Here is a 20,997-nt window from a genome sequence, read left to right as displayed (position 1 = left end):
TTCCGTCTCCCTTCCTCTCTCACTGTGGGTGCTGGGAGAAGGAAGCCAAAGTGGCTAACCTTCCAGGCTTTCTCTCTAGATTCTCTTGGTTTATCTGCTTATTCTCCCTTTTATTACCTTGGCAAAGAAGTCCTGTTTTCATCTTTTTCCTTATAGCAGCTCTTGAAGGCAGAGCAGGAAGAATTTGACTGTCTCTTAAAACAGAATCCAAATAATTAGTAAGAGAAACAACCCCTGGAGGGCTCAGTAAGCGGAAATACCAATAGCTAACCTGTACTCCTTGAAAAGGAGGGGAGATGCTGGCATTTCTTGCTGGGTTTGGTTCTTCTGGTCAGAAATGATTCTTTCTAAGTAAGCAAAGTATAAAACCAAACAAAATAAAACAAAACAAAACACAAGTTGCATTTCCCTATCATAACAGGTTGAACTTTTTGATTCCTTACATGTGCTTTTCAGTGCTTTTAGGGAGTGTTTGAATGAATCATAAATGAAGCTCAGTTGTTGAGACACACATTTTGAATAAGGATTTAGTGAGATGGTAATCAGACCTAGCTGCTGATAACAATGATACAGTCAGATTACCATCTTTCACTTATTGATTATTTAATGAGATCCTATTATTCACATGGTACCATACAAAGAAACATAAAAGGTTGTCCTTGCTCAAAGAAGACATGGAAACTAGAAGTCTAGACGAAATACACACAAGTCAAAAGCTTGAAGCATATGAAACAGGAGGTGCTCAAAATGTAGAACCTGACCAAGTGATACAGATAGTAATTGTTTTGAGACCTGAGAAGGGAGATATTCTAGGCCATGAAATTAGTTAACAAAGTATGGAGAGAGTAATGCTCACACAGTACGTTGCTGAGATGTTGACTTAAATAGTCTGGCTAATGGAGGCTTGGGTTTGAGGAAATGAGGTTGGAAAAGCCCGTGGAGGCCTATGAGTTGAGGATAAGAAATGAGTTTTCAACTGTAAGGTTCTGTAACCACTGAAAATTAGAATCTCCTGAGAAACTGAAAGTACTGATGTTTGGATCCTGTACACAGAGATTCTGATTGAACAGGCCTGGGAATCAAGGGTTTTTAAATTTTCAGGTGATTCTAATATGCTGTCAGCTCAAGAAATCTGTTACATGATAGTGATTTTCAGCCCTAACTAAATATTAGAATCAAAGGGGGGAATTTTTATGGCAATACTAAAGATGATCCATAGAATGGGAAAAATATTTGCAAATCACATATCTGATAAGGAACTTGCATCAAAAATATGTAAAGAACTCTGATGATTCAACAATAAAAAGGCAACCCAGTTAAGTAGGCAAATAATCTGAATAAACATTTCTCTAAAAAGGATATACAAATGCTAATAAGCACGTAAAAATGCTCAACGTCATAGTCATTTGAGAAATGCATATCAAACCACAATAAGATATGGTTTCATATCCACTAGAATGGCTATAATAAAAAAGATGAACAATAACAAATGTTGGCAAGAATGTGGAGAAATCAGAGCCCTCATACACTGCTGGTAGATAATGTAAAATACTGCAGTTGCTTTGGAAAATATTTTGTCAGTTCCTCATAAAGTTAAACAGAGTTAAACCATATGACCTAGCAATTCCCCTCCTAGTATACACCCAAGAGAACTGAAAACATGTCCACACAAAAATGTGCACACGAACATTCATAGCAGCATTATTCATAATAACAAAGAGGTGAAAGCAAATGATGAATAGAAAAAAATTTGGTATATCCATACAGCAGGATATTATTTGGCCATGAAAAGGAATAAAGTTCTGATACATTTTACAGCATAGATGAACCTTGAAAACATTATGCTAAATGAAAGAAGCCAGACAAAAAAGGCCACATATTGTATGATTCCATATATGTGAAATGCTCAGAATAAGCACATCCATGGAGATCGAAAACAGTTTAGTGATTGCCAGGGGCTAGAGGGAAGGAAGCATGGAGAGTCATTGCTAATGAGCATGGGATTTCTTTTTTGGGGTAAGAAAAATACAATATTCTGGAATCAGATTGTGGCAATCCATTCATAATTTGTGAGTATAGTAAAAAAACCACTGCCAAAGGGAAAGGAGGTGGGGGTGGTGGGCAAAATGGGTGAAAGGGACTGGGAGATATGGCTTCCAACTGTGGAATGAGTAAGTCATGGGAATAAATGGTACAGCACAGGGAATACAGTCAATGATATTATAATATGGTTGTATGGTGACAAGATAATAGCTACACTTGTAGTGAGCATAGCATAAAGTATAAACTCGTTGAATCACTATGTTGTATAACTGAAACTAATGTAACGTTGTGTGTCAACTATAAACAAAGAAAACAAAATGAAACACAACCACTGAATTGTATACATTATATACTTTATTATAAAGTATAATTATAATATACTTTATAAGTATAATTGTATACTTTTTTTTATAAAAAAAAGAGTGGCTTTATGGTACATGACTTGTATCCCAATAAGTTGTTTTAAAAAATGAAAATAGATGATACAAATCCCTTCTCCCATCCAGCATAGACAAATTTCATCAGAATTTCTGGAAATGGGACCTGGACAGGTTTTTGTTTTTGTTTTTTAAGTTCTTGGTGTACAACTAGTGTTTAGAACTATATAGGTGATGAAAAGCTTTTAGTGATTTAGTTCTATGCATCTTCCTTCTTCCCAAAGCAAAAACAAAACACCTGAGCACTTGAATTCAAATCCAGGCTAAATTGTAGGTTTTATTTTAATAGATTTTTATTCTATTTGGCTCTTCAGTATGGGTGTGTGGGATGTTGCTTCAAATAACCTTAAAAAATATTTTTTAATGTTTGTTTATTTTTGAGAGAGAGAACGAGCATGAACAGCAGAGGGGCAGAGAGAGAGAGAGGGAAACACAGAATCCAAAGCAGGCTTCAGGTTCTGGGCTATCAGCACAGACCCTGATGTCAGCCTTGAACTCATGGACCATGAGATCATGACCTGAGCCAAAGTCGGACATTTAACCAACTGAGCCACCCAGGCACCCCTAACATTTTTTTTTAAAGAAAATGAAAATAGGTAGACAATTATTAGCATACCCCAAAATAATGGCAAAAATGTTTGGTTCTTATTAAAGTTTGAGTCAGAGACACAAAGCAATTCATTGTTTTAGAATAATGGAAAATTTAGAGAACTTTGCAAAGTTGATTCTTAATGCTTAAGTGGTCTATTTCTCAGGTTATTGTAGTTTACTTGGGTTTTTTAGTCTTAGCTTTGCTCATCATCTGTTTAGTGATTTAGACAAATCATCTATTATTTCTAGCCCTTAAACAGTCATTATATATATATATATATATATATATATATATATATATATATATATATATAGTTGTGTTCCAGGCAATGGGGATATAGTGGGAAGTAAGATGGGATGGATATGCTCTCTTCTACATGTAGGTTATAACACCTAGCTTCAGGTTCTTTGCTTTAAAAGTGAAAAGATTGAACTAGATGGTCTCCATATTCTTTGATCATTTACTGGAATAGCATAAAGGTAGAAAAATGGCAAAGAGGGGGAACTCTTGTATATCTCTTCTATCTTCTGTGATTTAAGGGAACAAATATGTGAAGTTCTTGAGAAGGCTTCTCTCAGAATATGCTATGGAAGGTAAGTTAAACTCCTTGGGTTATGTTTTCTCTTACTCTTCATCCTACTTTTTCTCTTACTCTTCATCCTACTTCATCCTTCTTACTCTTCATCCCAATAAAGTCAAATGGCTCAAAAGATTTTAATTCCTTCACAAAAACCTGCATCATAACTTAAAGACAAATCTATTTGTGTATCTATGTCAGGTGTTACAAGCCATTTCTAAGTATCCCACTCTACCAGGAAAATAACAAAATTAAACATGATTAACATCTTTGGAATCTTAGTCAAGATTCAAAAATTCCAAACGCATAGCTGTGGTGCTCAATGCCAAAAGGAGGCCACATTCTGCCCTCCAAGTGAAAACATTCTCCATTGTCCCATTCTAAGAAGGATGGAAATAATATAAAAATGTAAACTTTTAAACTCTCAGTGTATTGTCTTCCAAAGAGTTCCTGCATCTGCTTCTGCCAAGAGAAAGCCTTTGCTGGAGATCTGTTTATTTTGTTCATTAATATATCTTGATTTCAGGGGGATAAAAAAGTCCTCATGACCTTGTTCTAAGCAAATGATTTTTCCTCCTTCAGAAAACAAGATTTTGGTGAAGCAGTTGCCCAGGCTTGTGGTGTACAACAATGAGGTCAACCTTAGCTGCAAGTATACTCACAACCTCTTCTCAAAGGAGTTCCGGGCATCCCTTTATAAGGGAGTAGATAGTGCTGTGGAAGTCTGCGTTGTGAATGGAAATTACTCCCATCAGCCTCAGTTCTACTCAAGTACAGGATTCGACTGTGATGGGAAATTGGGCAATGAAACAGTGACATTCTACCTCCGAAATTTGTTTGTTAACCAAACGGATATTTACTTCTGCAAAATTGAAGTCATGTATCCACCTCCTTACATAGACAATGAGAAGAGCAATGGGACCATTATCCACGTGAAAGGTAACATGCAACTCTACCAGTGCACCACTCTAAAGTAATGGTTTTCAATGGCAGTCTTGAAAACTAGGTCATGATCAGTGACTTCCCAAAGAGGAAGTCTGCACATTCTAAGCTAGTGATATTTTGCATATTTTGATTCATCTCCCATTCTTCCATAATGTTCAGAAGGAAGGAAATGTACTCAAGTGCCATTCCCATGTCGTTTAACCCACTCTATTCTATTTTTCAGAGAAACATCTTTGTCCAGCTCAGCTGTCTCCTGAATCTTCCAAGCCATTTTGGGCACTGGTGGTGGTTGGTGGAATCCTAGGTTTCTATAGCTTGCTAGCAACATTGGCCCTTTGTGCTTGCTGGGTAAGAGAAGCAGCGCTGCTTTTGTGTGCCTTTTCCACTACACATGTAATCTGAACATGTTCAAGAACTGTGCCTGTATGGTTTATTCTCTGTTTAACATGTGATTGTTACTATTATTGCTATTATTTCCCTGCTAGGTTTGAGTAGGCTCTCTTTTAGCTTTCAACGTATTGGAGATGAAAACCTAATGTGAATTCTAGTTTTTAGAAGGCATTAATTAGGTGGCCAGGCAGAATAAGAAGCTAAACGGGTACATTGCGGGTGATGGTTGGGAGTCTTAGGGCCAGGTACTTTTTTCTTCTCCCCATTTTGCAATATCATTATGACACGTAAAATAGCTTTAATATACATATATGTATAAGAATCTAAGCAACTTGGGAATCTAGGCAATGAAACCAATGAACAATTTTGGTTCAGGGTCAAAAATTGTGAGAAATTTGGCTACTGAAATTATGCATTCTGCATTCAAACCTAGCAAAGAAACTAGGTCTGTTTATCTGAGTCATATTTTTATCTCCTCTGAAGCAGTTGAATTTTGTGAGGCCAAGTATGGTTGCTGTCATTATGAAACTATAATGGGAGTTAGACTTTTCTGAGCTCTCAGCACTGAATTAGAGTTTACCAACTTGTGCAAATGTTCAAGTAACAAACTTGGCATATTTTTCTTTACCTTCTTCAAAATTGAAGTTTTGAACATATCTTGATGACTGTATCTACTGTTAAATTGGGACTCCCTTACCAAAGGGTCTTTCCCCTTACTCAGAAACCTCCCATTCTCATGTACATGGTGTGGGACAGAGTATCTCCTGCTTTGATTCTATGTTGTCTTTGAATTTTTTTTTATAAGTCAGATGCATGTATGAGTCATGTCTTCAATAAGAAATGTTACTCCTCAAGGACAAAGGACTATTTCTCTTGATATTCACCATCCATCTGGTATTAAGCATATTTAATGCTTAATGAGTGCTTGTCAGATTGTTGAATTGATAACCCCCATAAGGGTCTTTAAGGCATATTCCACACATTTAACTAATCTACACATGGGTCAGTGAAAACCATGACAAGTGGAATCATCCTATTTACTATAGCATTGTTATAGTGCTGGGGTGGTGGTGGTAGGTGGAGGTGAGGAGGGCATCCCGGGTTCATGGTCATGTCAATGATAGATGCAGCCTGAGATCCTTTTAAACTTCGTTGGCCTATTACCAAAGTTTGCCTCTCCATCCTTCCCATTCCCCACATGAATTGTGAGAGATTCTAAGGGCAGATGGATATTTGCTAAGCTGCCTGTTGCCTAATCTGTACCTTCTGCAGGGTAGGGAACAAAGTGGCTACTTTTTCCTGGAAATCCTTTATACTAGATATCAAGTTGATATTTACCTGTCTTGCCTTCTCTAAGTTGCCCAACCCTGAGAGCTTTTTATGTAGAGAAAATTGCCTAAATTCTTCCTCTGATGTCAGTTGAGTCCCTCATCTTTCTGGATCTTGGTGTTTTCATACAAGGTACCTTCCCACTTTTGAACCTCTGTGGTACTTGCCAATGATTTAGAATGTAGAACCTTAGTCCTTATTTTCATCCCTTAGGAATTTCAATGTCTTAATCTAAAATATAGGTGCAGAGGCTTTTTGGGTACATCTCCAAGACAGGTGCTCCCCTGTAATATGCTGACTTAGGTCAATGTAATTTACCAGCTTCCCAGGAAGTAGTTTTGAGAATTACTTTAACTTTCAGTGGTCAGAAGGGTGCTTCTCATCATTTAAAACTTATTGTAAATACACATTAGAATATCAGTTACTATTATCAGGCACTAATTCCAGGCTCAGTGACTGGGACTGCCCAGAGGAACAAAGCCTGCTTCTCCTTTTCAGTGAATTTAAACAGTTTACTTTCAAATTGGAAACATCATAGATGCTATGGGCTTTTCTTTAGTAGCACTACTTGCTTTGTCTTGATAAAACTTATTTTAGTCTTATTCTAGTTCATAGGTTCCCCGTGAATTAGGAAGAGCCAGTTGTTGGCATAATCTTATCTTCTGTGGTCTCTTGTAGTCAGGTTGTCCAATAAGAACTCTTTATTTGCATCTCAACCTAGATCTTTATACTCTCTGACCAAAAGGGTGTGAAATAAATATATGTGTATATTTTGTAGAATAATACAGCATTTTTACCTTTGGCTCATCTTTCTTGCTGCTGTTACTATCTAAGCAACCACCAACTTGCTAAGCTAGACAGGGCATTAGGGATCCCTAGAGTTCAGCCATTTCCTGGGTCCTATTCTGGGATCCTATTTTTGACTGGTCTACATTGTGCCTTGGTGTAGCTGCTGTTTTCCCGGAACTTCCTGAGTGCTTGTGATGTGCTACTGTAGGCAGTTGTAGGTTGAGTGGGTTTCTGGGAGCAGCTGCACATTCTATCTCTGTTCTTGACCTGTTGCTGACATTTGAATAAATAAAGAGCTATCCTCTGCCAGGCTGCTGCAGAACAGCACCTGTTACTGTCACTCAATCCACCATTCACTCAGCTGAATGGTAAAACCTATTCTCTTTCTTAAAGGAGCCTTTTAAAAAACATGGTCTTCTCCACTATCAATCACAATGTAGGGAATGTAGATAGTATGTGGATAGGTAGTATCTGCCTTTAAATTCAGTGTGTTCTTGAAGACTGTGTCTTTAAGCGAACTGTCTTGTCTTGCTGCTGTTTTGAGGAAATAAGGAGGTAAGAGTGGGAGTGGAGGAAGGGCAAGGGAAGATAGATTGTGAAGTCCCACATCTTTAGCAGACACAGAGGATTGGTGAAGGGGCAGAATAGATGACCCAGTCACACAGACACATAAGGCAAATACTCCCCACACATATAGGCATGTGCTAGATGCAGCTGGACACTACGGGTTCTGTATGGTGTTCCCAGCCATGCACGTGTCATTTCCATCCCACTTTTATGTTTATGGCTAAGTGGACTAAGTCCACTATATGATAACAGCATGAGGATAAGCATGGGAGCCAATTGAGCACATCTTTCATAGTCTTTGTGCAACCTGGAGAGCCTCAGACTCAAGACATCTTCATTATTGGGGCCAGCTATAGTTTTATTTGGGTGTCTGAAGGCAAAGGCTGTCATTGGGAGTCTGGCAAGGGAAGTCCTCAGAGCTGTAGTAAGAGCTAAAATTCTTGCCAGGGTATCATTAGCAGCCTTCCACATTTATTTGGGGGCAGACATTTCCTTGCTCTTACTCCTGCCGTGTCATAACCTTGTGCCCAAGAGAACTCTAGTCTTTCATTTATAGAAAGGATGTAGAGCCAAGATGTTTAAAGAGCAACTTCCTTCACCCACTTGGTTTCCATGGCTACTTCTCTTGAATGAATCTCCCAATTATGTCTGTTTAATGTTATGGTCTTCTTAGTTTCAGCTGGATCATTCATCCATCATTCAAATCCCAAATGACCAAAGCTGAATTTGTAACCTTCTCTTACAAATCTACTTCTCCTACTGTCTTGTCTTATATCTATGGATGGAGCAGCATCCTTCCAGGCTCCCAGGCTCAAATCATCAGTCATCTCTGGGTATGAGCAAAAAGGAAGGGACAAGCAATCCAATAATATTCATGCTAAATTTGGTCACATATTTTGTATCCATTACTTCCCTTTCACTCCATTCATTTTCATGATCAGACTCCTTCGATCATGATTTATCAGTCTTGGCACTATTGACATTTTGGGCTGGATAATTCTTTGTTGTAGGGGGCTGCCCTGTGCATCAGAGGGTATTCAGCAGCATCTCTGGCTTCTACCCACTAGGTGCCATAGCATTCTTCCTAGATGTGACAACCCAAAATATCTTCAGACATTGTCAAATGTCCCCTGGAACAGCGGATAGGGAGCTGATTGTGTCAAGAATGAGGCTTAGGTCGTCTGGTTTGGGCAACCGCTGACCGTTTCTGACCCGCTGAGATCAGAAACAATGAAAGAGGACCAGACTTTAGGGGAGGCTCTTGAGTTTCCTTTTGGACATGTTGAGTTTTAAGTGCCTTTGAGGTCTAGGTCAGAGATATAAATTTGGGTGAATAGTTGCAAATGGGGATGAGATTGCCTAGAGAGAGAGAGGAAGGAGTGAGTAGAAGTCTATGGGGAACTCACATTGAATGACTACTTAAAGAAGGATGAGCTTGCAAGGGAGGCAGGCAAGGAGTAGCCAGACAGGTAGGATGAAAACCAGGATGGTACCATCTCACAGAAGGCAAATGGAAGAGTGCTTCAAAAAGGAGAGAATAATCATTAGTGTAGAATGTGGCTGAGAATTCAAATGAGGACAACTGAAAACATGTTAGCTGTATTTGGTAATGTGGGAGTCAGTATTTTTCCAACCTTCAACACTTGCTCCTGCCCATTTGACAACGAAGGTATGAATGGTTCATGGAGGAGTGCATGGAAATAGGCCAGGGCAGAAGTCACTTGCTTACGTATTTATTCAAGTGTTCATTCCATTCACATGCAACATATCTACTTATGCACCAGGCCTAGGTGCCAAGAAATAGACATTTTTTTTTTCATAATAGAGAATTCTGCATTCAGAAATCTGGGTAGCTTTCTATTTCTAGAATTTTTATGGGACTTTTATCAAATATGTAAATTTTACCATCATGTTGGTTCAGAAAAGATGCTCCTAATGCTCAGTCAAAACTTTGCTAAGATTTATGGCAAGTATGCTCTTGCTCTGGGTTTAGGATTGCCCCTACTTTCTTCCCTTACCCCTGATAGAAAGGGGAAGAAGGAGCAGAGTCTGAGGAACAGAGATGAAGGACACTATTGTCTTTACAGAAATGTATGTGCATATAAAAGAATAGGAATGTAAGTAGTTGTCTAGAACCATAACTCTCCACTAATTTGGACTCCACTGCTATGAATTTTATGATCATTTCAGAATCTAAGGTCCTCTTGGATTACCTGTGGAAAAGCAGCTTGTTAACCAAATGACTAACATAAGAAGATTGCAGTGGAGAAGCTCAACCTTTTCACAGGAGGAAGGGCCTTAAAGAGTACTTACATATCAACAAAGGATACGTTAATTAGATATGCTTTTGGAATTCAGATCAAATGATTGTATTAAGAGTAACATGGGTACATTTATCTAAAATACGTTGTTTGATTCCGATTTCGCAGGTTAATTTGGAAGAGTCCAAAGTAATTAGGTTTGATTAGTCACTATCCAGGTCCAAGGCGCTCAGTGAAGTCAGGTGTATTCAGCTTCATTTGACAGTCTATGTTCTGAATAGTTGCTCCCAAGTCTTAGAGCTCCTCCCATGACGTCTCTTTCTGTGCCCCTGCCCCCTTCACAGTGATGTTTCTCTTTTCTGCAGATGAAGACCAAGAGGAGTAGGATCCTTCAGAGTGACTATATGAACATGACCCCCCGGAGGCCAGGGCCCACCCGAAGGCACTACCAACCCTATGCCCCAGCACGCGACTTTGCGGCATACCGTTCCTGACATGGACGCCTATCCAGATGCAAGCCGGCTGGCAGCGCTTCACCTGCTCAACACAACTGCTCTGGATAGGAAAAAACTGCCTCGTCTTCAGCCGGCCACCAGCTCCCATTAGGGGCTCCTATTAGGCCAACGATGCCAATGTTTCTTGAATGACTAGACCAAATAACATTATTTTGAGGCTCTGAAATGAAGTTAAAGAATATTGCTGTGGCAGGCTCTATCTTGTAGTGCCATGACCCAAATTTCAACTTACCATGTATTTATTGACTTGATCAAGAGGTTACAGTAGAGAACAAAAAGCCAGTGGATTCTGTTAGCCTTGAAATCTGTTTTCCATTTCACTTCTCTTTCATCTCACTCACCTGAACACTGTGGCCAAGTGGAGTGTGATATGGAAGGACTTTTTAGATGGAGAAGAAAGGTTACAAAACCATTCCTTTTGGTTAAAGGGGGGTTTAGGGTGGGGGTAGGTAAGGGTGGGGGAGGGGGGAGACTTCATATTTTAAAAATCATTAAAACACTGTCTCTCATTCATGAAATGAGCCACTAGTTCCTATTTAATACTTTTGGTTAAGAAAGATATAGACATTGTGTTTTTTGTTTTTTGTTTTTTTGTTTTTTTTTTTGAATTCTGGTCATATTTAGTCCTTTGGACCAGTGGAATACCTTCAAAGCAATTTGAAGCAGTCTTGCTCTTCTTACTCCCTGCAATGGGAATTCAATGTAGTATTGACCATATGATTTGAAAAGAATAAAGTAGTCCCCCAAACCACAGAAGAATGTGTCAGGAAATGAAACCACCTGATGTCAAAATTATTTGAATACTATGAAGTGTTATTTCTTTAGCAGATCATTCCAGTCACATCATAGAGGGGGCTTTTCTGTTCCATATATTTCAGATTTGCTGGGTTGGTCTCTTTGTTATCTGTGCAGAAATCTAAAGTGGGATGCTGAAAGCGTATCCAGAGCAGCAATGATACTGTGAAAAAGGGGTGTTAGTACTCCTTAGGGTATATGGAGGATGAGTCCCAAGATGCTTCTTCTAAAGGAGGAGAATAGAAGGGAATGATGGGACTCTTGCCAGTGTGCTCAGGGAGTGGCTGGCATCTGGTGGAAGATTTCCAGAAGACAACAGGCAAAAGGAAATGTGGCAAGAACTCCTTTACAGAGACTTTATGTGCTTTAGGGCTCTGTGCTCCAGAACTTTGTGGGTTCAGCTGTGTGTTTGCCCTGGAGGTCCAATGACATGGAAAAGTATTTTGGAGTATGTCTTTTGAGTCCACATCAAAGTTCTCAAGATACTCAACAAAGCCTGACCCTGTAAAGCCTGACCTTGTAATGAGCACAGATATTTTTCTGCCTCCGGTTTGGGTCAAATGGAGTATGCCTGGGGACCTTGAAGAAGAGCTTTACTGCTGCCTTTACAATTTGTTCAGTGCCTCGATTTATTCAGATGTTAGAGGAGTCTAGGTTGTAGAAGCAGATGAAATAGATCTTGTCCAAGTCCCATTACTAGTTGGCCTCAGGAAAGTTGCTGACTTTCTAAGACTCTGGCTTTTCAACTATAAAATGGAGGTAATGATCATAATGTACTGTACCAGTGATGTACTGCTCTGTCCCTATATTATAATCTCCATCAGGGCATGGCCCAAATTTGTCCTTTTTTCATGCTTGTCCCTGATGCTTAGTACCATACCTGACAAATAATGTTAGCTATTATTATTATTGCCATTTAAATTATGTATAAAGATTAAACTGGGAAATGCCCTGAGAAGGGGAAGAATATTGTAACACAAATTTAAACCCACTACCCAGGGATAAGGTGCTATAAAATTTGAGAATCTCTTAACTTCTGCCATTTTCCTGTTTTGGAATCTTTTAGCTTGTAATGAAATGTACAGCATTCTGCCCCCCACTTTTATGTATAGAAAGAAGTCTTCTTTAATTTTATTTTTTGTGTGTGTGATGTGGGGAGGGATAGGAATCCTATGATTCCAGACAGAAAATATTGTACTTCAGTTGACTTTGAAATGGGCTTCCATTCCATGAATACAATTAACCCAAAGAAGGTCAAACTCGCTAGTACTTGGGTGACAAAAACTCCTGAATTTTTACTGGCACGTGTGCTGCATTGCCAGCCTCTTGGCACACAGAGTTCTTTAATCCAAGTGACTGGATTGGATTTGAAAATGATAGAGCTAGAGAATTTTTAGAAAGGGCAATGTCAAAACATAAATTTCAAAAATGGAAAGATTTGATCTTTGGTAAAAAAAAATGGTTTTATTTTCTGATGGGAAAAATAGGTCTACTATAGATGAATCACACTTTAGATTTCTCTTACTCACTCTGAACAGAGCCAAAGTAGAAATGTTAACAGGGAAGTCCATTTTCATTATTAGTATGAGCCAAGAAATGGTTTAAAAACAGTGGTTGGAGCAATGCTTTTACAGTTTCACATAAGGTAATTGTGAAGAAAATAATGTCATTTGCTGCTATTATTGTAAGAGTCTCATAGTTAATAGTATTTCTATAATTTTTGATTGTGAACTCACTATTGTTGGACCAAGCATGCCAGTTTAAAGAGACCAAGTGTACATTATGTTCTGTGTACTCAGTGGTAAAATTACTGAACTATCACGTACCTGTTTTTAAATTTATGCTTTAGTATTTGTCTTTCAAAGCAGGTATGCTTCAGTTTTGGCCATGAATCTGGAGAAAACTTGCTATTTAAAAATGGTGTGGGATAAATCTTTTAAAGTAAATCTCCAGTTTAGCTTTTTAAAAAAAACCCAAACTTTCAGATAGTAGTTTTATTTCAAGCAAGGTACACTCCTGGTTTGTTTACTTGGCTTTAGTCACAATTTCTCATCAGACCAATGGTTTAGATCTTTGAGATGTCAGGCTGTGCATTTTGTGTGATGTGAATGTTCTACGAGAGACATCAAACTTTAGTCTTGACCCCATCAGTCCCTTGGGTTAACTAACGGATCCACTAGTTATCATGGCTAATTTAATGGGGATGTTGATGGTTAAATGGATGTTAGATCCCTCATTTCAGCTTTTTGCTCTGCTGGATAAGAGCCACAGCTCACCTAGGGACTGACCTCAAAGTGTTAAATTCAAATACATTCTGGAGGTTAGAGATGGTGGCAGTGATGGACCCAGAACTAGGGTCATCACTGCTGTAGACCTGTAATTGACCCAAGTCAAGGACAGTGGCAAGGATTTTCTCAAGTCCTGGGCTGAGTAACTTCTTGGGATCTGTAAGCACATTTGAGGCTCAGGAAATCTCTCCTAGAGGTATATGCATACTTTCCAACATATTTCTCCTCAAACATCACAGGTATGTTTCCATCTCAGGGCTTTTACACATACTGTTTCCTTTGTCTGGAATGTTCTCTTCTGGGTATCTATCTGGCTTGCTCCCTCATTTCCTTCAGGCCTCTGCTTAAATGTTACTTTCTGCCCTAGTTAATACCCCCACTTGCCCCACCAACCCTATATACTTTCCTTGCTTGCCTTGTTACCATAGCATTTCACCATCTCTTATGCAAGATTTTTTTTTATTTTTTTTATTATTTTTTTAAATTTTTTTTTCAACGTTTTTAATTTATTTTTTTTTGGGACAGAGAGAGACAGAGCATGAACGGGTGAGGGGCAGAGAGAGTCTTATGCAAGATTTTTAAAAACTTATTTATTTGTTTATTGTTTGTTTCCCCAAAGTAGAATGTAAGCTTCATGAGGGATGGAACTTTGTCTGCTTTGTTTATTGCCATATCCCCAGTGCCTAGAATAGTACCTGGCATGAAATGTATATTTATTGATTAAATGAATGAACTGCATACACCTTATGTATTAATGGTCAGCTTAAATGTACTAATCATACTCTGAGAAGGAGAGAGTCAGCTCTGTTTTCTACTTTTCTATTAATAAGTTCAAAAATCCATTTTATCAGTGAAACAGGAGGTAAAACATATGTAATACACAGCCGAACCTGATGAAAGAAAACCTGATAGATAGAAGTTCATTCACATTTTAGAAATTTTTGTGCAGTGATGAAAACCAATACTGTTAGAATCATCTTAAAAGGTCATGCTAAATAAGCCACAGACAAGAGTAAGTTGCTTTTCCATTGAAGTTCCCAAATTTACTCTTAACAGAGTATTGACCATGTTTTAAACATGACTTTAGACTGAGACTTCTAACACTGTTGCCTTGGTGGTTAAAATCCCATCTCACTATGAACTGCTACTCATTTCTCTCTCTCTTTTTTTTTTGACCCCAGCAAATTCTATAAATGCCTTGCCTGGCTATGATTCAAAAAGAGCTCACAGATGAGAATGCTGGGGATAGATAATTTCAGCTTCTTTATCTGTCATGCTCATAACTGAACACTCTAATGGCTTGTAAGAGTTTAAAAATAAAAGACCAACAACAAACAAAATTGTGGCACTTTTAGTAAATTGAAAATTCAAATCAGATATGTTAATCACCACACACACACACACGTACACACACACACGGCTATCATCTTGCAGGTAGGGGAAGGCCCTTGAAAAAGAGACACAGAGCTTGTCTGATAATTTACATAGTGGCTCCTATTTATTTCATTGCAAACTCTTCTTTGAAGGTGGCCTGAAGTCAGATAGGTGTACCATGAGTTCTTCTCCAAAGTGACTCTTCTTTGTTGAAATGGAGCTCATTAAATTTAATAAAGGTAAACTTGAAAAAGATGAGTTTATATGCATCCTCCTACTCCAAAAAACCCTGAAGTTAGCTAATCACTCATGAATTCAATTGGACAAACCAATTCAATCAGAAAGGGACAAGACTGGTAAAAATCAGCCATTAAATGAATCTGCTCAATAAGTGCTCCTTTATTGGGCTAATAAAAATAGTGTAACCTAGTTATGTAAAAAGGTTCTAGCACCTTGAAACCCAAGTTCAAAGTGAAATCAAGTGCAAACTTAATAACTTTACCTAACAGATCTCCCACCATGTTCTAACTACATAACTATTGAATGATATAATTGCTCACAGCCCTGAATTACCTTTTTTTCTCTAGTCTGATAAAAAATATGGATTTTTTTTAAGCAGTACCCTTTCTCCTCTCTCCTCTTGCCTGTAACAGAGATAATGGATGAGTGAGAAAAATCAAAGAAACTTCTAAATCCATCATAATGGAGGCCAAACCACCACACCAGCAGCAGCAACTGGAATGGTCTGAGAGTCATTACCAGACCCTTGTTTGGTAACTTATTTGTGTCTCCTAAATTGAGGCACTGCCTCACTCTTGACTTTTTGTCAGTGGTACTCAGAAGTTTGGTTCTTAAGGAACAAATCTGCATGGGTGGATCTCTCCACTTTCTCTGGTGGCATCCCAAATGAATGGATGCTTTCCCTTCGAAGATTCACAGGCTCTCAGAACTTAGAAACCCAGACCACTGTCCAGAGCAGAATGTAGTACACTTTCGCGGTATTTCTTTTGTTCTTTTCAGGGTGTGTGGACACTTGGGCTCCATACTTGAAAAATGCTCGGGATGAAATACAGGTGATCCAAGAATATTTTGTCTTTTCTAAGCTGACCTCATTATTGAGGCTACTCAAAAGGCCAGAATATATGCTTTCCAAAGACCAGCTTCGTATCCTGTTTGCTTGATTAAATTTTGAAAGGTGTTGGAGTGCCAGGAATTCAGGGGACGAAAAGTCACAGAAGGGTGAATTTATCCTAGAGTAGGGGTGGACTAGATTCTCCTTACATTGCATCTTGATAGTGCTGTCTTGATGACAGATTTAAACACTCCTCTGGCTCCAAAGAACAAGTTGTGAGAGCTGGGTGGAAATGTCAGTTGAAACAGAAGAGCAGCAAACAGCTTTGTTTTCCTATAGTTGTGGTTTTACTTGGTGATGATGACACATGAAGATGAAAATGTGCAGCATGAACTCCAGTTGTTATCTGAGTGAGCATCTCTGCCAACACTGAAGGATATGTGTGGGTGTCACCTGCAAGCAAAGAGAGAGAGAAAGAAAAAGAGGCCCTGTTTCGGAAAGAAGAGCCAGTTAATCAAAGATCAACAAGTGGTGATGTTTATTTCATGAGCTTTATCTTTGATTTCCTTCCCCTCGTTAATCTTCAAGTCTCAGTTTTGTCTCTGGACTAAATATATAAGTGTCTGGTGATTGAGGAAGGGTGGAAAGGTGGGCTTGAATGGGGATCATGGCCATTACTATAGTCATTCGGTCATTTTTTTCGTCTCCTGGGCACAGATTAACAATTGATATGTTAGCTTCTAAATGGTATGTTAGCTTCTAACTTTTGAGAACCTGTGGCATATTATGCAAGGATAGACAAACTTGAGATTGCTGTTGGGGACCCTTTTTCACTCCCAACCCTGTGCAACTCTTGTTTCACTTGTTTTATGCTTCTTCCTCCTTCCTTCCTATTCATTCGTTCAATAACTATTCAACGAGTACCTGCTCAGCTCTAAGAAATGGGGTAGATACTGGGTATGTGGCAGTGAGCAACACGGACATTATTATCTCCACACTTACTAAATGTAAAAGGTAGACTTTATGTAGCCCTTTTCCTTCTTCTTTAAATACGCTCCTCCTCTTGGTAACCATTTAGTCTTAATTATGGGCTCAGACCTTCATGTGGCTCTTTGATAACCTCTGTTCTGTTGGTTTGCCTGAAATCTATTTCTTTGAGGTGTTTTTATTTAACATTTCTAGCACCTTTAATGTCTTAGATGAGGTATTGATAAACTTTTTCTGGAAAGGGCCAGATAGTAAATATTTTAGGCTTTGCAACCACATGGTCTCTTGCAGCTATTCAACTCTGCCAGTGTAGTGCAAAAGCAGCCATAGACAATATGTAAACAAATGAGCATGTCTGCATTCCAATAAACCTTTATTTGTAGATATTGATACTTGAATATCATGTAACTTTGATATGTTACACAATATGAGTATTCTTTTGATTTTTTTTCCCAACCACTTATACATGTAAAATCCATTCTTAGCTCATGGGCTGTTCAAAAGCAGGCTGTGGGCTGCATTTGGCCTGCAGGCTGCAGTTTGCTGACTTAGACCCACGCCACAATTTTAGTTACAATTATGTCTTTGAGTTCCAGTCACCATCTGCATTTTTAGGGCTGGAAGCAATCAGTTTGGATGTGTAAAAAGGCTTCTTGGAAGTGGTGAATGTTAAGCATCTGTTTTGAAAGAAGGACATGGATCATGCAAGAAGGAAGAAGAAACTTCATCTGAGGGAAAGTCATTTTAGGTAGAAGAAATGGGAAATTAAAAGTAAAGATGAGGAGAAGCTGTTTGAATGATGATGCAGTCCCCTGTACATTATTGCTAAAAGCCTAAAAATCTTGGGAATTGTGGTTACTCTTCTCTCAAGTCCAGTTTGCCTTTTCTCCTCTTTTCTAAGCATCAAATCCTTTTAGTCTCCAAAGAAACAAAGCAAATTTTGAGTCACAGCAGGTAGGGGCCAAAAAATATGGCCTTGTTTAGTGTAATGAACAGGACCACTTTCACGGTGAACTCTTCCACACGTAGCACAATCCAATCCAACATGGGGTAGGTGCAGCAGAGATCAGAAGCAGCTGTCTCAGAATTGGCTCCCTACTTTCTGCCCATCATCCATGATTTCAATCTGCACTTGGCTGCCATTTTATAGGTGACCAAGAGTGACCACCCCCTGGAATCCAAACTTTCACAGGGAAGTGGTAAAATCAGTTTTACTTACATAAGAAGGACACTGACCTGGCTCTTACCATTCTCTCATCTCCATTCATGTCTCTTGTCTACAGCTGCTGGTTACACCCAAGGTACGAACAGTCTCTGGAAGCAGTCCAGCATATGTGGGCACCCCAAGTCATATACCCATCTGGGCAATTTAAAAATAGAGCCAAATGTAGCATTTAGTCCGATCTGTCCAGCCAAGATGAGGAAATTGCCTCTAAAAGGTCAGATGATTAAGATCATTGTGCCAATAGTCTAGGATGTCAGTAATGAATAAAGATTCTGGCAGAATGAATTTATCCTGACTTTGTATATGGCATTCAAGTTCTGGGTCTACATGAACAGCCTCAGGAATTCCAAGATTTTTCTTTTCCGTCATGTAGGCCCACTGTGTATATTTATGTGTTGCGTGCCCTGCACAGGGCCCCTAGCCAAAGGGGGTGGAGGGGGCTGAAATCCCTTTGGATCCCCTTAAGCTACTCACCTGCAAGAGCTATGTCCACCTGCAGAGAGTGCCTTTCTCTACTGCCCACACATATGGACTGCTGAGGTCCTGACAGAATGCTTGCCTTTCTGCTACTTGGTGACTGAACTCCTTATAGAATAAATTAGGTCCTCATTCTCAAAACAGGAATTATCTAGGATGAGCAAGAGTTAAAAATCAACCAAAAAAGTGGAATTGTTCTTAATACCATAAAAATTTCTCTCTTGGGTCCCTTCTGTATTCTTTTCCACACTATTTATTTATTTATTTATTTATTTATTTTTCTGCACAATTTAATTCAGTTGGGTGGTTTTCTCTGAAATACTTCTTGGTGGGGGGAGGGTGGTTTAGGAGTAATGTGAGAAGAAACTTCCTGGCTCAGATCTCAGAGGAAAAAACCTGTGCCCTGGAGAACACCAGGTTTGGAGTTCTTTCCTGGGCTGTCCTTGGAACTTCTCTGTTAATGGCAGAATGTATTCTTATTTTGTAGTTCTCAGTACATGAGGGGCTTGGACTAAATAACTTCAAGTCTGATATCTATAATAGGTATGGTAAAATCATATTCCTGATTATAACTCTGCCAAAATAATCGTCCCCAAATAAATTCATTGCTTTGGGTTTTTGCCCATCACCACATTCCTATTTTATAGCTATAAATATTTTATGTTTGATATTTTTCAGTAAGGATTGTTTGAATAAATCTATAATTTCCTATAACTCTTAAATTCAATAATTGATCATAAAGGTTCCCATTACTTTCTCTAAAGAAAATCATGAATTTTATTCATACATTTTAGGTCAGAAATCTTGAAAACTTTTTGGAACTTATGGATTTCTTGGGTGAATTTAATCTTAAAAGCACCTTCATGTTATAGCACAAGAAACTATTACATCATTTTTAGAGTTTATCATTTTCCAAATAATAAACTTCTTGATGACATAAACTTTACATTATTTAGTCTTCCATGGTGAACTATTATCTTGAATATGATACGTGCTCAGCACATCTTTTTTTGTTGTTGTTAACATTTTGTTTTAATTTAATTTGATTTAATTTAATTTAATTTTAAAGAGAGAGAGAGAGCGAGAGTGAGTGAGAGCATGCCTGTGCAGCAGATGGCTGGGTAGGGTGGGGGGGGGGGGGGAGAGAGAGAGAGAGAGAGAGAGAGAGAGAGAATCCCAAGTAGGCTCAGCGCTATCAGCACAGAGCCCAATGTGGGGCTTAAACTCACAAACCATGAAATCATGACCTGAGCCAAAAGCAAGAGTCAGATGCTTAACTGACTGAACCACATAGGTACCCCACTCAGCACATCTTAATTGGATGAATAAATGGATGGATGAATGAACATCTGTCATTTGATAAATATCTGCAAGCTGTTTTGGCCTTTGACAGATTAGATGAACTAGCTACTGTGAAAAGACTTGGGAAAATTGAGGACTACTGATAAAGATTTAGAGTTTCATAAATTGTCGAAATGTATTCTATTAATATATACATGTTCAGACATTGTTTAGACATTCAGAAGCAAAACCCATTTCCCCTTCCTTGGCAACAAACAGAACTCTAATTGTGTTCATGTATCTACCCCCATTGTGCTTCTGGGGCGTTCCAGGGAGTGGGTACTAACTGGTTTAGGCCGGAATAGTGGTCCTATCTTCTCATTAGTGACTGTTTTAAGCATGGACATGTGACAACATTCTGAACTAGAGCCAAGGCAGTATGTTCTAAGAGGTCTCTGGGAAATTTTTTCCTGGCTCTTTAAAAGAGGTCGGTGGAAATAAACAGTCTCTTTCCTGCTACAGAGTGTTGTGTCTGTAAGTGGCATCTGGAACAGTCATTTTAGGACTGTGAGGAGAGGAGAGTTAACCCAAAAAGAACACGCTGAGATACACAGAGCGGGAAGAGAGGAGGAACCTGTGTTCTGATGACATCGTTGAGCTGTAGAATGAACCAACACTGAAGCTGTTCTTCCTTCAACTTCTTGTCATGTGAAACAATAAATAACTTTATCATTTAAGGCATTTGAGTTGGCTTTTCTGTTGCATGAAGCTTAAAGCATTTACCTAGTAACTCGTTTATGCTTATTGATGTTCATAAACACTCAGATTATATTACTTGGTATACACAGAACTTGACTCACTAGTATCTTGTCTTGTTGACATGCTCAGTAATTAGTCTCTGGTAACTGTGAATAATTAAATGTTATGCTAGATGTATACTTAGGACAGTATTCATACCTGCTGACATGGGAAACTTGGGAAACTTGCTGCCTTGAACACACTGCCTATTGGGGTGTTGTAGATTGCAGAATAGCTGAAGATACAAGAACCTCA

The 20,997-nt window shown here is 38.7% G+C and overlaps 1 protein-coding gene and 1 long non-coding RNA gene across 3 annotated transcripts in view; both read left to right on the top strand.

Annotated features, from left to right (window-relative positions):
* Positions 1-13,061, top strand: part of CD28 (CD28 molecule) — a 29,982-nt gene extending 16,921 nt beyond the window's left edge. For both annotated transcript variants that reach the window (XM_053905798.1, XM_019446294.2), the window contains exons 2-4: positions 4,232-4,588; positions 4,818-4,942; positions 10,296-13,061. In XM_053905798.1, coding sequence (XP_053761773.1) covers positions 4,232-4,588; positions 4,818-4,942; positions 10,296-10,424 — 611 coding nt within the window. In that variant the 3' untranslated portion in view covers positions 10,425-13,061. The remainder of the gene's footprint in view (positions 1-4,231; positions 4,589-4,817; positions 4,943-10,295) is intronic.
* Positions 13,062-14,060: 999 nt separating this feature from the next.
* On the top strand, positions 14,061-20,681 carry LOC109265194 (uncharacterized). The gene is made up of 2 exons (XR_002079075.2): positions 14,061-19,206; positions 20,467-20,681. It is a non-coding gene; the product is annotated as an uncharacterized LOC109265194 (long non-coding RNA).
* Positions 20,682-20,997: the final 316 nt, after the last annotated feature.

Source organism: Panthera pardus, unplaced genomic scaffold (assembly GCF_024362965.1).
Source record: "Panthera pardus isolate Hobbes unplaced genomic scaffold, ASM2436296v1 HiC_scaffold_10, whole genome shotgun sequence".
Taxonomy (NCBI): domain Eukaryota; kingdom Metazoa; phylum Chordata; class Mammalia; order Carnivora; family Felidae; genus Panthera; species Panthera pardus.
Note: the sequence above shows the minus strand (reverse complement) of the source record. Positions and strands in the feature narration are given on the sequence as shown.